The 13,471-nt window shown below is 38.2% G+C and overlaps 2 protein-coding genes across 3 annotated transcripts in view; both read right to left on the reverse strand.

Moving 5' to 3' along the window:
• LOC133526962 (sensory neuron membrane protein 2-like) overlaps nt 1-13,471 on the reverse strand; it is a 56,808-nt gene that overhangs the window by 12,810 nt on the left and 30,527 nt on the right. The gene's annotated exons all lie outside the window — the stretch shown is intronic.
• LOC133526956 (mucin-2-like) lies at nt 3,967-5,969 on the reverse strand. The gene has a single exon (XM_061863816.1). The coding sequence runs from the start codon at nt 5,948-5,950 to the stop codon at nt 4,244-4,246; it is 1,707 nt and encodes a 568-aa protein (XP_061719800.1). The 5' UTR covers nt 5,951-5,969; the 3' UTR covers nt 3,967-4,243.

Genomic DNA, 13,471 nt, shown 5'->3' on the forward strand with positions numbered 1-13,471 from the left:
TGGGTTTGATGAAAAAAAATTTTTTTTTTAATTTTTATAACGTATTAAAAAAAAACTACTTACTAGATCTCGTTCGAACCAATTTTCGGTGGAAGTTTGCATGGTAATGTACATCATATATTTTTTTTAGATTTTTCATTCTGTTATTTTAGAAGTTACAGGGGGGGGGACACACTTTTTTTCACTTTGGAAGTGTCTCTCGCGCAAACTATTCAGATTAGAAAAAAATGATATTAGAAACCTAAATATCATTTTTGAAGACCTATCCCTAGATACCCCACACGTATGGGTTTGATGAAAAAAAAAAAAAAAATTTTAATTTTTATAACGTATTAAAAAAAAACTACTTACTAGATCTCGTTCGAACCAATTTTCGGTGGAAGTTTGCATGGCAATGTATATCATATTTTTTTTTTAGATTTTTCATTCTGTTATTTTAGAAGTTACGGGGGGGGGGGGGGACACACTTTTTACCACTTTGGAAGTGTCTCTCGCGCAAACTTTTCAGTTTAGAAAAAAAATGATATTAGAAACCTCAATATCATTTTTAAAGACCTATCCATAGATACCCCACACGTATGGGTTTGATGAAAAAAGATTTTTTGAGTTTCAGTTCAAAGTATAGGGAACCCCCAAAATTTATTGTTTTTTTTTCTATTTTTGTGTAAACATCATAATGCGGTTCATAGAATACATCTACTTACCAAGTTTGAACAGTATAGCTTTTATAGTTTCGGAAAAAAGTGGCTGTGACAGAATCGGACAGACAGACGGACATGACGAATCTATAAGGGTTCCGTTTTTTGCCATTTGGCTACGGAACCCTAAAAAGTTAGTCACCGGGCGAGATTCGAACCCGTAACACTCGTTTAGCAGTCCGCGTATTAACCCGCTGGACCAGACGGACAGTGGCCGGCAACACGAAATTAGCGACCATATTCTGCATCGAAAGAAAAACGCATGAAAACTCGAAAACACGCGTTTTCCCAAACATAAGACTAATCTAGATAGATTGTATACCCCCAAAAACCCCCATATACCAAATTTCAGCGAAATCGTTAGAACCGTTTCCGAGATCACAGAAATATATATATTTATATATATACAAGAAATGCTCGTTTAAAGGTATAAGATATTTGACTTCAAACATGTAAAAATATGTATTATACTACTTTACTCGTATCATGCTCTACATGATACAACACTTATTATTATTATGTCTGTCTTTTACAAATTCTCGGGACCATGGGGTCCCGGACATTTGGAAGGCGTGCGTGGGGCCGAAGCCAACAAGTAGAGGCCCCTTGTAATAAGACAATTTACTCTAAATGTAACGTGACACCAACCGACGATTATCCCTGTTCACACTATAGCAGTGCATCCAAGGACAAGGCCCGGTTAGTGTAGGACTATTGTAAAAAAAAGGGTACCAAAATAAACCGGGCTATTGGGTTGAGTTGTAAGTGGACTGGGAACCGGGACTATGGAGAATACTATGGCATCTGCCCTGATTATATGTTTTTAAAAACACGACAAAATGGGCAGGTGGTGACTTGCCAACTCACAATATGGGTCCCCGAAAACGGCCGCTCGCACGGAGCTACAAGGGGACAACATTGCGTGAGCGGCTCAGGGTGCGGAGAGGTGTACGCCGCTTTCTACCCAGTGGCTGTAAGCAGCCACTGTGCCAACTCGCGTCTTATGCAAATTTCACTTCCACCCTGCGAGCATATAGCTCTGACACCCCACTCTGGACGGCCGGTAAAGGCAAGCCAGAGGTGAGAGTCCTGCGGCCCCTGCTCAGTGTTCACTCCAGCCGGCCAATCAAGGCAAGCCGGAGAGAGGGCCGACTCTCGGGGGTATGGGACCCAAGGGACGTCACTTCCCATTCAGCTCGCCACAAGCTGCCCTGGGGGCTTATTATTATTATTATTAAATAATAATATTAGAAGAGTTAAAAAAATTAACAAAAACGTGCCTGTTTGCCCCCATATACATAACAAGGTAATTCTGCTTGTCAAAAATTGGCGTTTGACCTTTGGGTTTAGCGTTATCACAAAATATATGTCGCAGTAAGTATATATCTTAGATCTTTCACCTCTTGTACAATCAAATCAATAAGTAACTCTGCTTCGCAAACAGGAATTGAATTTATGCTCACGAATAGGCATTATGTGCCTGAATAACAAGCTACTATCGTAATGTTAGTCCAATAAGTAAGAACCAGAAGTAGTGTGGAGTGGACGTCGCAAATGTCCACATAAATTGCTGCACACGATACGTACAAGCTACAGTCGCTACACCCTTGCCAGTCCTATCTTCTTCATTGTAGATAGTATTGTCAAATTCTTCTTCTTCTTTTAAAATAGAGCATGACGTTGTTCGATAGTTGCTTTTAGTAAAGAGATAGCTGGACTTTACTAAAAGCCACGATGGATTGCCGGATGTTGATTAAAACATGGTTAAACGCGTTTCAAGATTAGTTTTTCATTAACTGCACACTTCCGCGATAGTTCACTGCATAATAAGCTATCAATACTACACTTTGAACGACATAAATGAGCAAAACACAAAAAAATATTCTCGAAACGTCTTCGCCATCTTGAATCTCAACGAGAACCCTATTGTCAAATTGTCAGTGACTCAACTAAACAAACTGTCACTCTGTTGGCTCTGGTCAGCATTGGCTATGATAACATTAGTTACTAAAAATAACAATAGGTGATATGAATAGACTACTGTTGGGTGCTGCCTTGATTCCTTAAGGCTGCGTTTCCATCAAAGCTGTCCAAGGATGCGTAGCGAGGGATGTGTTTGACATGAACCAATATTAGCCAATATTGGCTAGTTTTTACTAACAAATACAATTTTAGAAAAGTAAAATAACCAAATATAATATAATATAGCCTGTACGTAAAATAAAAACTATACACAACACAATTTCCAGATTTGACTTGGCTAGTTTTTATTTTACGAGTACGTACAGGCTATATTATATTTGGTTATTTTACTTTTCTAAAATTGGATTTGTTAGTAAAATTAGCCTAGTCAAATATTGGAATTGAATAACGCCCCAAGTGAAATAAATGCATTGTGTAAATAATTGTCTGTTTAAATTTAAGATTAAATGTATATTTCCTATTAAGCAGCAAACATTGTGGTAATATCAAGAAACAAGAAATTGTTATATAAATTCATTTTAGAACGTTGCATATTCTTGTAACTAAAAATTTAGGATTTCAACACAGAACTTGGCATCCATATAGATCTCAATTCTTTTGTACGTGAAGACAACAATGACGCATTATCTTAATTTTATATTGAACTTGGCTCTCATTTCACATTTATGTTTTTGATGGTTTTATATTTCGTGAAACAGTAAACGACTTATACAAAAAACATCTGGCTCGAAGTCGGAACCGACATCGGCTTCGAAAGCAAGGGCCGGCGGCAGGATAGATGTAGGTAATAAGCTATTGGAAGGCATTGGAAGTTTTTTTTACAGAAATAGGTGCCCATTTTATCTGAGAGTTTATAGATTTTCGAGACAAATTTAAATTGGGTGTTTTCTTCCCTTTATACATGATAACATGTAAAATTTAGACATCAATACGATTTTTAAAAACTGTACTAGGTACCTATAAAATTACAAAGTTGGAACGCCATTGTACAGTCGGCATCAAAAGTAGGTAGATTCCTATTCTGTAACAGCTTAACAAAAAGTGACGTCTTTATATTATGTAGAACAATTAAGACTGTACATTAGCCATAATTAGCCATTAGTATGTTATATTATTTAATTGACAATTTAAATTACACCAAAGATAAATTATTCACATTTTATTATTTTTCTCATCTGGTTATGTCTGTGTTTATGATTTCTGTATGTACTAGTTAACAATAGTCTTGTAATTTATGTTGTGTTTATACTAACACTTTTATGGGCTCTGTCTGAAATAAACGATTTAATAATAATAATTTATAGAACCAAACGCGTCATCATGGGGAAAGGTAAATATATACATTCTGTCGGACGTGTTCTTCATTTTCTCACGAACGACGATTCATTTAAAAACACCGTCTGTAAGTATGTAAACACGACACGACTTTGTAAATAAAAAGTTCTTTATAAATTATTAAAGGTATTTTTGGTTCAATTATACAAAACTAAGAACCAATTAAGTCATGTATTGTATTAATTTCACTTATCTATTCTGCAGCGAGAGCACGCGGTATACTAATATCACTTTATCCTGAATTCCTGAGCACCATTGCGCTTCCAGGGCGTCGCTGGGGACGTGGTGCCGTCCGCAAAAATACGTCTTCTGTAAACACTGTCGCTTTGAGTGGTAAACCTAAGCGCTATTAACTTCGGTTGTTTTGGCTTCAAGTATAAATCAAATATAGCATTTCGTTGCGAATCTTGCGTGTCCCTGCTAGAGTCTGCAGCACTTTTAGAAGCTAAGGTTCTCCAATGCCTGGAACTACTGCTGGTTGTTGTGTTTGTATTAGTGACACTTCTCGGAGTAGTACTAAAAGTAATTGGCATTTTTAAATTGCTTGTTGTGAAACTGTTCCGAGACGTGGCTTTGTTTCGAGGTTTATTTGTATACGCGGTCGTGGTTCTACTACGACCTGTGAATGTATTTGGAGTTGTGGTCGTAATCAAACTTGTGATATTATCATGGGCTGACCTGTTTTTACTTGGCATTATAGTACTTGCAGATATTATGGCCCTTGCAGAAAAAGTCCTGCTGGTTGCAAAAGTTTTAAAACCGCCTTTAGGGATTAAAGTCGTTAGTGGCTCTGGTGTCGTAGTTAATCTGAAACTGGAAATAGGATTCTCCGTGGTTGGTATTCTACATCCATGACAGCGGAATCGCTTTTTAGAAGCGTCTTTGTCCGATAGGCCAGGCATTCCATGTAATAACTCGACAGATTTAGAATTACTTATTAATGTAGTGTGATATAAATTAGTCGTCATAATATCCAGAGGTCTTCCTGTTGTAGTAGTTTTAACAGTGCTTGACAATACAGCCTGCTTTGGCTTCGCGGTGGTGGTATTTGGCGGCGGTCGTGTGTACCAACTGCTGCTTGAAGAAGTCAATATTTTACTGGTACCCGATCCAAGTTTATTGAAAGTATTTACTGTTGTCCTTGCAGGTTTATCGGAAACAAATTTATTTCTTAATTCATCTTTATCTATTCTTTTTGATTGGTCAAACCTATGTAAGGCGAAAGTCGAAGTGGGTGGTGACTCTGTCTTTTGATATGTCTTTAGCCCGAAAACTGGGAGTGATAGATCATCGATGTTGCTAAACTGCGTTACTTGCCATTTACTTTGGTAATTTTTCTCTTGAAAGTCTATTTCATTTCTACTATGCCCGGAGTTTGAAGTCATGGAGATGTACGGTGGTAGTAATTCGTCGATGCTTTGATTTAATCGCATTGTTAAGTTTGTTCTTTTCGGAACGTTTAAAGCACGTGATTTTTCCCTTGGGTTAGTACTTGCGTTTTTTAAAGTATCGTCGCAGTCAGCAAGATATTTTTTGGTGTTATGTTTGCAGTGCTGAGGGTAGACAACCCACGCCAAGAAGCCGTCATCCTGCAGCCTGGTGTGCTCCTCGTATACGTGCAGCGCACATGCCACGTCATCGGAGATGTCATCGTCGCGCAGGTCCTCGCACGAAAGCCCGCAAGCCTTGCCGCCGCCACACCAGTACAGCTGGCTGATCTGCAGTAAGCCGTGGTCTCCGCTGTGGGGATTACGGGCGGCGGTGTCGAAGCGAGACTCGTGGAACGCGATGCAGACCCAGGTGGCAACGTGGTCAGCGCGCACACCGAGGCCGCGCAGGTCGCGCGCTAGCTCGCAGCGCTCGTAAATGCGTGCGCCGGCGCCGGCGATCCACAGCGCGAGCACCGCGTACGTCCGACACGCCGCTCTGAGCATCGCGATGCGATTGCGCTCGAAGTGCGCGAGCGCTCTTTTTTATTTTTACAGCCACCTGCGGCGACCCGCATTGGGTATAAATCGAAGGCACTATTATTAACCGTAATGTTAATCGCTCTTTGGATTAGGGTCTCGCCTTAGAGAAAAAAAAATATTGTTAGAACATTTCAATTTGTTATCTTAACTCTTACAGAGCGATGGCAGGACATTAAAAGGACGACGTGGCTGGTCACGGCGGTTCACCTTGAAAGTACGCGTCATCGAAGGCGCAGCGGTATTCATCCGATATTAATAACATGTTTGGCCGAATCGCCTAAAATACGTAATGTCTAGGTCCACTGCGTGAGTAAATAATAAGCTTCTTTACTGAAAGAAAGATTTCTCTAATTTTTAGGCATTGATGCGAAATATATGAATATCAATAGCTATCTACATTCTGCGCTTTAATACCTTATAACGAGTTAGACCGCGTGTTCTAAAATAATTTCAAACTAAGACTGTAAACTGTACAGGAAGTATCAAATGTCACAAAAAAGACGAGGTTGATGTACCTACTCGTACTATGCGTAGAGTAAACATTGCGGCTTCCGGCGCGCGCGGGTCATGCGGTGACCCGTTGGCCTCAGGTGCCTAATATTAGTAATATTACGCTTGGAAATATTAGCACAATCATAAACACGTCACGTACAAGTTAATCAATACGTCTGACAGAAGAACTTAACGCAGAAAAGTCATAATTTTTTTAAGTTCTTACGCGTTTTTAACACCATTTTGTCAACACCATTATGCACTGAAATTTTATTTAGTGTTAATTAGCCTCTTATAGGTACCTACGAGTAGAGTATACTCGTAGATAATTATATACCGCCTATTTAAAAATATTGCACATAGAGTCAGTATTGCCGTAAACAATCATAACATCTACATAAGGAAATAATTAAGATTATGTTTCTTTGCCTAGAACAGGTAATCGACATGCAATATGATCTGCTATGCATGCTAAATAACAGGAGAGCCAAGAAATTCTTCTTGTCATCAGCTTATGTGATTTTTACTTAACTCGATATCTATGAACTTCTATGCACTAAATATTAACTTTATCAAAAAATGGTTTTTGGAGACCTTTATTCGTTTTAGGACCTATCCAAATGTGGAGTATCACTATCGGGTCAAAGCGAAAAAAAAATTAAAAATATAATATTGTATGGGAGGTACCTTGGACTTTTACGCAGTTTTGATAATACACAACTAGGATTCCATCATCCACCAATTTCCTAGTACCTACTTCCGCGCGACACACGCACATTGACAATTATCTCTATGCTCTCATCCACCAATCTGCCGTCAGTCGGATCGAGACGTCATTAGGGTGAATTGTTGGAAGAAATAATTAAAATATGCAGCCATGCGTGGTTATGTTGTCAAAATTATTCCGATGGGAAGAAAAAAAAAGACGGAATAACTTTTCTTAGGTAAGTTAATCAATTATCACGTTATCGTACGTAAAATCGAGATATTTAGTTGTTTAGTTACAAATTATCAAACTACAAAACAGGAGTGTGACCAGTAAGTTCAATAGGTTAATTTCCCGGAAATTAGGGTAACTGATGCCCGGAAATTAGGGTAATTTCTAGTTAAATCATTATGTATATAAGAGACTAATTAGGTAACCATGGCTAGATTATTGATTGTCCATTTCAAACTAGGTCGGTATCGTAATTTCCCGCGGAGATTAAAGACGCTTTAATGACTAATGTTTCCTAAATTGGCTATGATTGCATTTATACTTATTTATTATACTTATAAACTTAAGCTTAATCTTAATTTCTCATTTCGCCGTAGTATGATAAAATATTATAAAATATTTTGTTATTGTAGAAGTAACGGTTGATCCATTACCAGGCATTAAACTATTATATACATAAGTGCAATTTATAGTCCAGCGGTTATCATTTCAATAAATCCTTAAGAAGTTACGACATTATCCCTTTCTCTACTTTTAGGGGGAGGACGGGAGGGAGATTACCAAAAGAAACTAGCCTATTTCCACCCAAGAAGAAGGTTGTATGTGCCGATGTGGTTTTTATGTATGTATATACCGATACCGTAGGCATTGTCAGCATTCCGCGCGCCTACGGAAGGTCCAACACATGGCTCTTTCTTTAGTTGTCCCGGTCGTGACAGTAGCAATATACGTTCCTAACTAAGTACCTCTCGGGTAAATATTATTAGTTTACAGTACATATGTCGCTACTTTCCCGCACTAATGCGAGAATAAGTACTTTCCGTGCCTATTTCGAAAATTTAAAGGGCCATATATTATATCTTATACCTTTAAACGAGCAATTCTTGTATATATATATATATATATGTATATATATTTCTGTGATCTCGGAAACGGCTCTAACGATTTCGCTGAAATTTGCTATATGGGGGTTTTTGGGGGTATACAATATATCTAGATTAGTCTTATGTTTGGGAAAACGCGTGTTTTCGAGTTTTCATGCGTTTTTCGTGTTGCCGGCCACTGTCCGTCTGGTCCAGCGGGTTAAGACGCGGACTGCTAAACGAGTGTTACGGGTTCGAATCTCGCCCGGTGACTAACTTTTTTTTATATGTTCAAGTTTATATAATAATAATAATAATAATAATTTAGCCTATATACGTCCCACTGCTGGGCACAGGCCTCCTCTCATGCGCGAGAGGGCAAGTTTATATATAATTTTTTAATTTTTATTGTTTTAGACAAGTTTAATTTAGTAAAAAAAATTAGTTAAGATACACCTATAGACCACCATATTACAATAAATAGTTATAACTGAGCAAAGCTCAGGTACTGTACTGTAAAACGCTGTATAATACACGTGCGAATAGGTAATTCGCAACTCGTGTCGATTTAACAAACTCCCTTAGGTCGTGTTTTAATTTATCACCACTCGTGGCGAATTTCCTACCTTCCAAACTTGTATCGTAAATAAGTACTTATTAAATAATGTTTGCACAAAAAAATGTTTTGAAAAGAATCTTAAACGGATATTGCTGGACATGGCGTGCTATAGTGTTGACGAATTCGTTAACTGCTACAAGTCAGTGACCCTTCTACACAATCGTTAAATCTGATGTACCTGTGATATATATTGTAATTGTATGATGTTACCTAATGTATAGAATAAGCAATTAGCAAAAATTACATGTAATTTTTTTTTTATTTTATCAATAAATGATCTATCTATCAAAGTAATTATGCAACATTACGCATTTTTAAAACCAATAAAAGAACGTACACATTTACTGTCGATCAAAAAACAGTGCTGTTTTTTTTAAAATAATCGTTTCACTATGGGGCACAATTTATGATACCTGGTATCACTCGCCTACACGCCTTTCAAACCGTATGCCATTGCAGTGTCACAGTTTGTCATAAGTCAAATTCTCTCTGTCAATATCTTAACTCTATGGGAGGTACCATAATTTTTTTTAATGTTTATATTTTACCGTTCTGTTTGATTGGCATGCATGATTTATGTAGGTATCCATGCCAAATTGCAGCTTTCTAGCACTAACGACCACGAAGCAAAGCCGAGGATAGACGGACAGACGGACATGGCGAAACTATAAGGGTTTCTAGGTGACTACGAAACCCTAAAAAGGATAAACTGCTGTGGTATGTGGGTTACCCATAATTATACATTTCGCAGCACTTCGAGAAGCTCGTATGTGCAATTGTGCCGAAATGTTGGGTACTCGTAAAACCAAATATACTTAGGCACGTGATAAATACCCCGTTTTTGGGGTTCCGTAGTCAAGTAGGAACCCTTATAGTTTCACCATGTCCGTCGGTCTGTTTATCTGTCCGATTTACCGACCAAGGTCTCGCTTACTGATCGTTAGTGCTAGACATTTGCAATTTGGCATGGGTTATGCGTCATGCATGGGTATATAATGGGCAAAAGTATTTTTCGATTAAGTTAATATTTTCGGAAATAATCGCACAGGCAGAGAAAAAAGCCCTGTTCAAGGCAGCCTATTGCGACAGGAGGGTAACTACGGAACTCTACACTGAATATCTATGGCTCGACGACGTGCTCTTGGCTGGTTTTTTAACCGTAACAGTAATGTAGTACCTACCTATTTATGAATTCGAAGCTGCTAAAGCTATCAGGTAAAATTACTTTACATTGAATGTTTATCAGAACGAAAAATGAGCCAAGAATTGCGCCGTATTTTACTTATTCCAAAAGCAACACAGCTGGCTGACTTTGACAGATGAGAATAGGTACCGTAACATCTAGGTATGAACTTGATTACAGTTCGTAGGTAAATACTCCAGAAACAATCTAGATGCGTGATGTGGAAAGCACAATGAACACCTATCATAAATTAGCATTTATGTGGTAGCTTTTAGAATGCATTATTATTGTTATTGCATTAGAACCGGACAACTCAGAATCGACGAAACGATTGCTTTTGTTTTTGGGCTTTTTGTTGTGAAGTAGCATTTTTATTGGATGAAACATCAACTGCTACATACTATTACTTATTCTATGCTGCTAAGACTTGCTAACGCTTGTTTTGCAGAACAGCCTTTAGGTACATTGAGATACATTATTTTGAAATTAATTATATATGTTAACTTGATTAACCCGGCAATATAAATAATGACCGGTCATTACGAATAATGCCCAAGAGCGTTGGGCAAGTCCATATTAATAATGCCCGACTAATCGTTATCCATTTAATAAACCAAGGTTTGAGATAGCTTGAATTTATCTCTTGGACCGGCAGTATGAATACTTCCCTACTTCTAGCCGGGCAATGTGATAAATTGGAAGCAGTTTATTTCTGTGGTGAATTGCAATTCTAACCTAACCTAAACCTACTTTTCTAAAAACAGTTCTTTTCTGCGGGGGGATTCAATTCTAACTTAACCTGAACCTACTCTTCTTTAAACAATTATTTTCTGTGGTGTATTGCAGTTCTAACCTAACCTAAACCTTCTTCTTCTTCCTAAGGGGTTGCAGTTGACAACATTTCATATTTCTGACCCTATAATTTGATTGGGTCTCTACATTTTGATTGAAACGAGGAATACGCTAATAGTTCATTTTATTCACTAGGCTTTGTATTTTTTTTTAATGTGTAATATATCTGAAGTTGAACATCTAAGAGTTGTCCCGCGCTAACCATAGCTCTCGCGACGATTGCTTATGCAATTCCAGAATCTCGGGAAAGTGTTTATAGCTACGTCTATCAGTGCATCCCAATTCTATAATAGTTACGTGTACCAGTGCTTTAATTTGTGCGCGGTCAGTGTCTACGCAAACCAACCGCGATGATCGTACGATCGCTGCTACATCAGCGGTCCAACGACGCCGAGACGCGACGACTGCCGCTCCCGCCCACACCACGGTCAATCGGGTGAGCCCGCTCCAACTCATTAGGCACCACATCACAAGTGCACAAAGGCTAGATATGCCCAGGCCCTTAGCCTAAGTTCCTACCTTGAGTAGGCAACCTGAATACTAGGCCCATAATACCACCCCGATTCACATAATAACTAGACATTTTTTGACTTGACTACTCTCTGACCCGTTAATCATAATACCCTTAGATAAGCGAATAAATAAGATAGGAAGGTACACATACCTCCAACCGACCACCAGTTGTTAGCACCCTATAAATAGTAATTGTAAAGTTCACCAATAGGTACGACAAGAATTTAACGGAATTTAAGCAACAGCATAAACTGATCTTACTGTTTATAGATAACAATAACTACACTTGTTTAGGAATTGCACATACCTTACAATCGCACCTAGGAAAACACAGTTTTTAGAATAGAAAAGTTACTAGTTTTTATTACTAACTCAGATATTAAGCACCTGCAAGCCAGTGTGGGCTATCTAGGGCGATTACATTACACTAGGTAAGGAAGGCTGATCACTTACTAGTTTATTTCAGTGAAATACCTAGTCTCATCTAATCTCGGAGCGACGCATTAAGCTTTAACCAACACCTGCAGTAAGCCAGTGCGGGCTTGCTAGCGCGATTACTAGGTAAGGAAGGCTGACCATTTACTAGTTTGTTTCAGTTAAATACCTAGTCTTATATAATCTTGTAGCGAACCATTAATTTGTTAGCTTTAACCAAAACCTTCAAGCCATTGTAGGCTTTTTAGCGCGATTACATTGCACTAGGTATAAGTACGGCTGATCACTTACTAGTTTATTTCAGTTTGAATACCTAGTTTCATCAAATCTCGTCATGACACATTGTTTTGTTAGCTTTAATTGACACCAGCCAGTGTTGGCTGCTAGCGCGATTATATTGTATTAGGTAAGGGAAGCAGAGCACACTTACTAGTTAACTTTATTTATTTACCTAGTTACATCTAATCTTGTATTCACGCCTTATGTTGCTAACCTTAATTTTAAAATACAAATCATTTATTGTTGGAAAGTGAGTAATAGAAATGATATTTACATATCTTACATATGTCATCTAGTTAGTCTACCACCTACAAGCCAGCGTTGGCTTCTACCACGATTATTACTTGGTATTAGGCAAGGGGGCAGATCACTTACTAGTTACTACTCTATTTTAGTTATATACCTGGTCGTGTCGAATCTTGTATTAGTGGCACCTTATTTTGTTGGCCTTGATTTTGTCAGCTTTTGTTTAGTTTTGCTTAATTTAGTTTGGTACCACTACTCGGCATTAAATAGTAATTTAATCTACCTTACCAAGACATCCATAGTATACAGAATAATAACACGCGGTCAACATATGACGCAAGTTTACACCGCAATATTGTATTCCAGACAATCAATGATCATAAAATACACTGTATTACGACTGAGATATAACAGTAACGATCTTTGGTACCTACCTACCTACTTTACCCATTCATAACCCGAAGCCATATTGCTCCGGGGTAATCCCTAAATGCCCCATCTGCCGCTCGAAAAAAAAGGGGTTTCTCTCTGAACTATCTTCCCTGTTTGAACAACATAAAACCATGTGCACCTACCATAAAACAAATAATAAAATTAGTAAAATTACTTTCCATAAAGAGGCGCTGACTAAAAAATCAAGATAAATTGTTTTAAAGAATACCAACGCAACCTATTTGCAAAGGAGTGCACATCTGGCACTATTCATGCTATTTCTACAAAATGCGATCATCAGCAGAAATACATTGTCCAGGGCCCTATTGAAGGCTGTCTGCTGGCCCGCAGGTACTATTGTAATGTAACGTAATGTAAACAGACGGCCACTAAATTTCGGGTTCCTCCGACAATCTCGTACTAGGTATTAGTACCATTTAGTGTCATTGTTAGCAATGAAACCGGCAATTAAGAAAGCTTCCGATAGCTCGTGCTATCGCCCCTGAGGCACAACGCCATTACAAAAAGGAAGGGGAAGTTACTACCACAGCTCTTACCTTTCTATTGCCTAAACTGTGTATTTAATATAAACACTTTATATTTGCTACTTCTACCTAAGTTGCATATCAACTAA

Source organism: Cydia pomonella, chromosome 1 (assembly GCF_033807575.1).
Source record: "Cydia pomonella isolate Wapato2018A chromosome 1, ilCydPomo1, whole genome shotgun sequence".
Taxonomy (NCBI): Eukaryota; Metazoa; Arthropoda; class Insecta; order Lepidoptera; family Tortricidae; genus Cydia; species Cydia pomonella.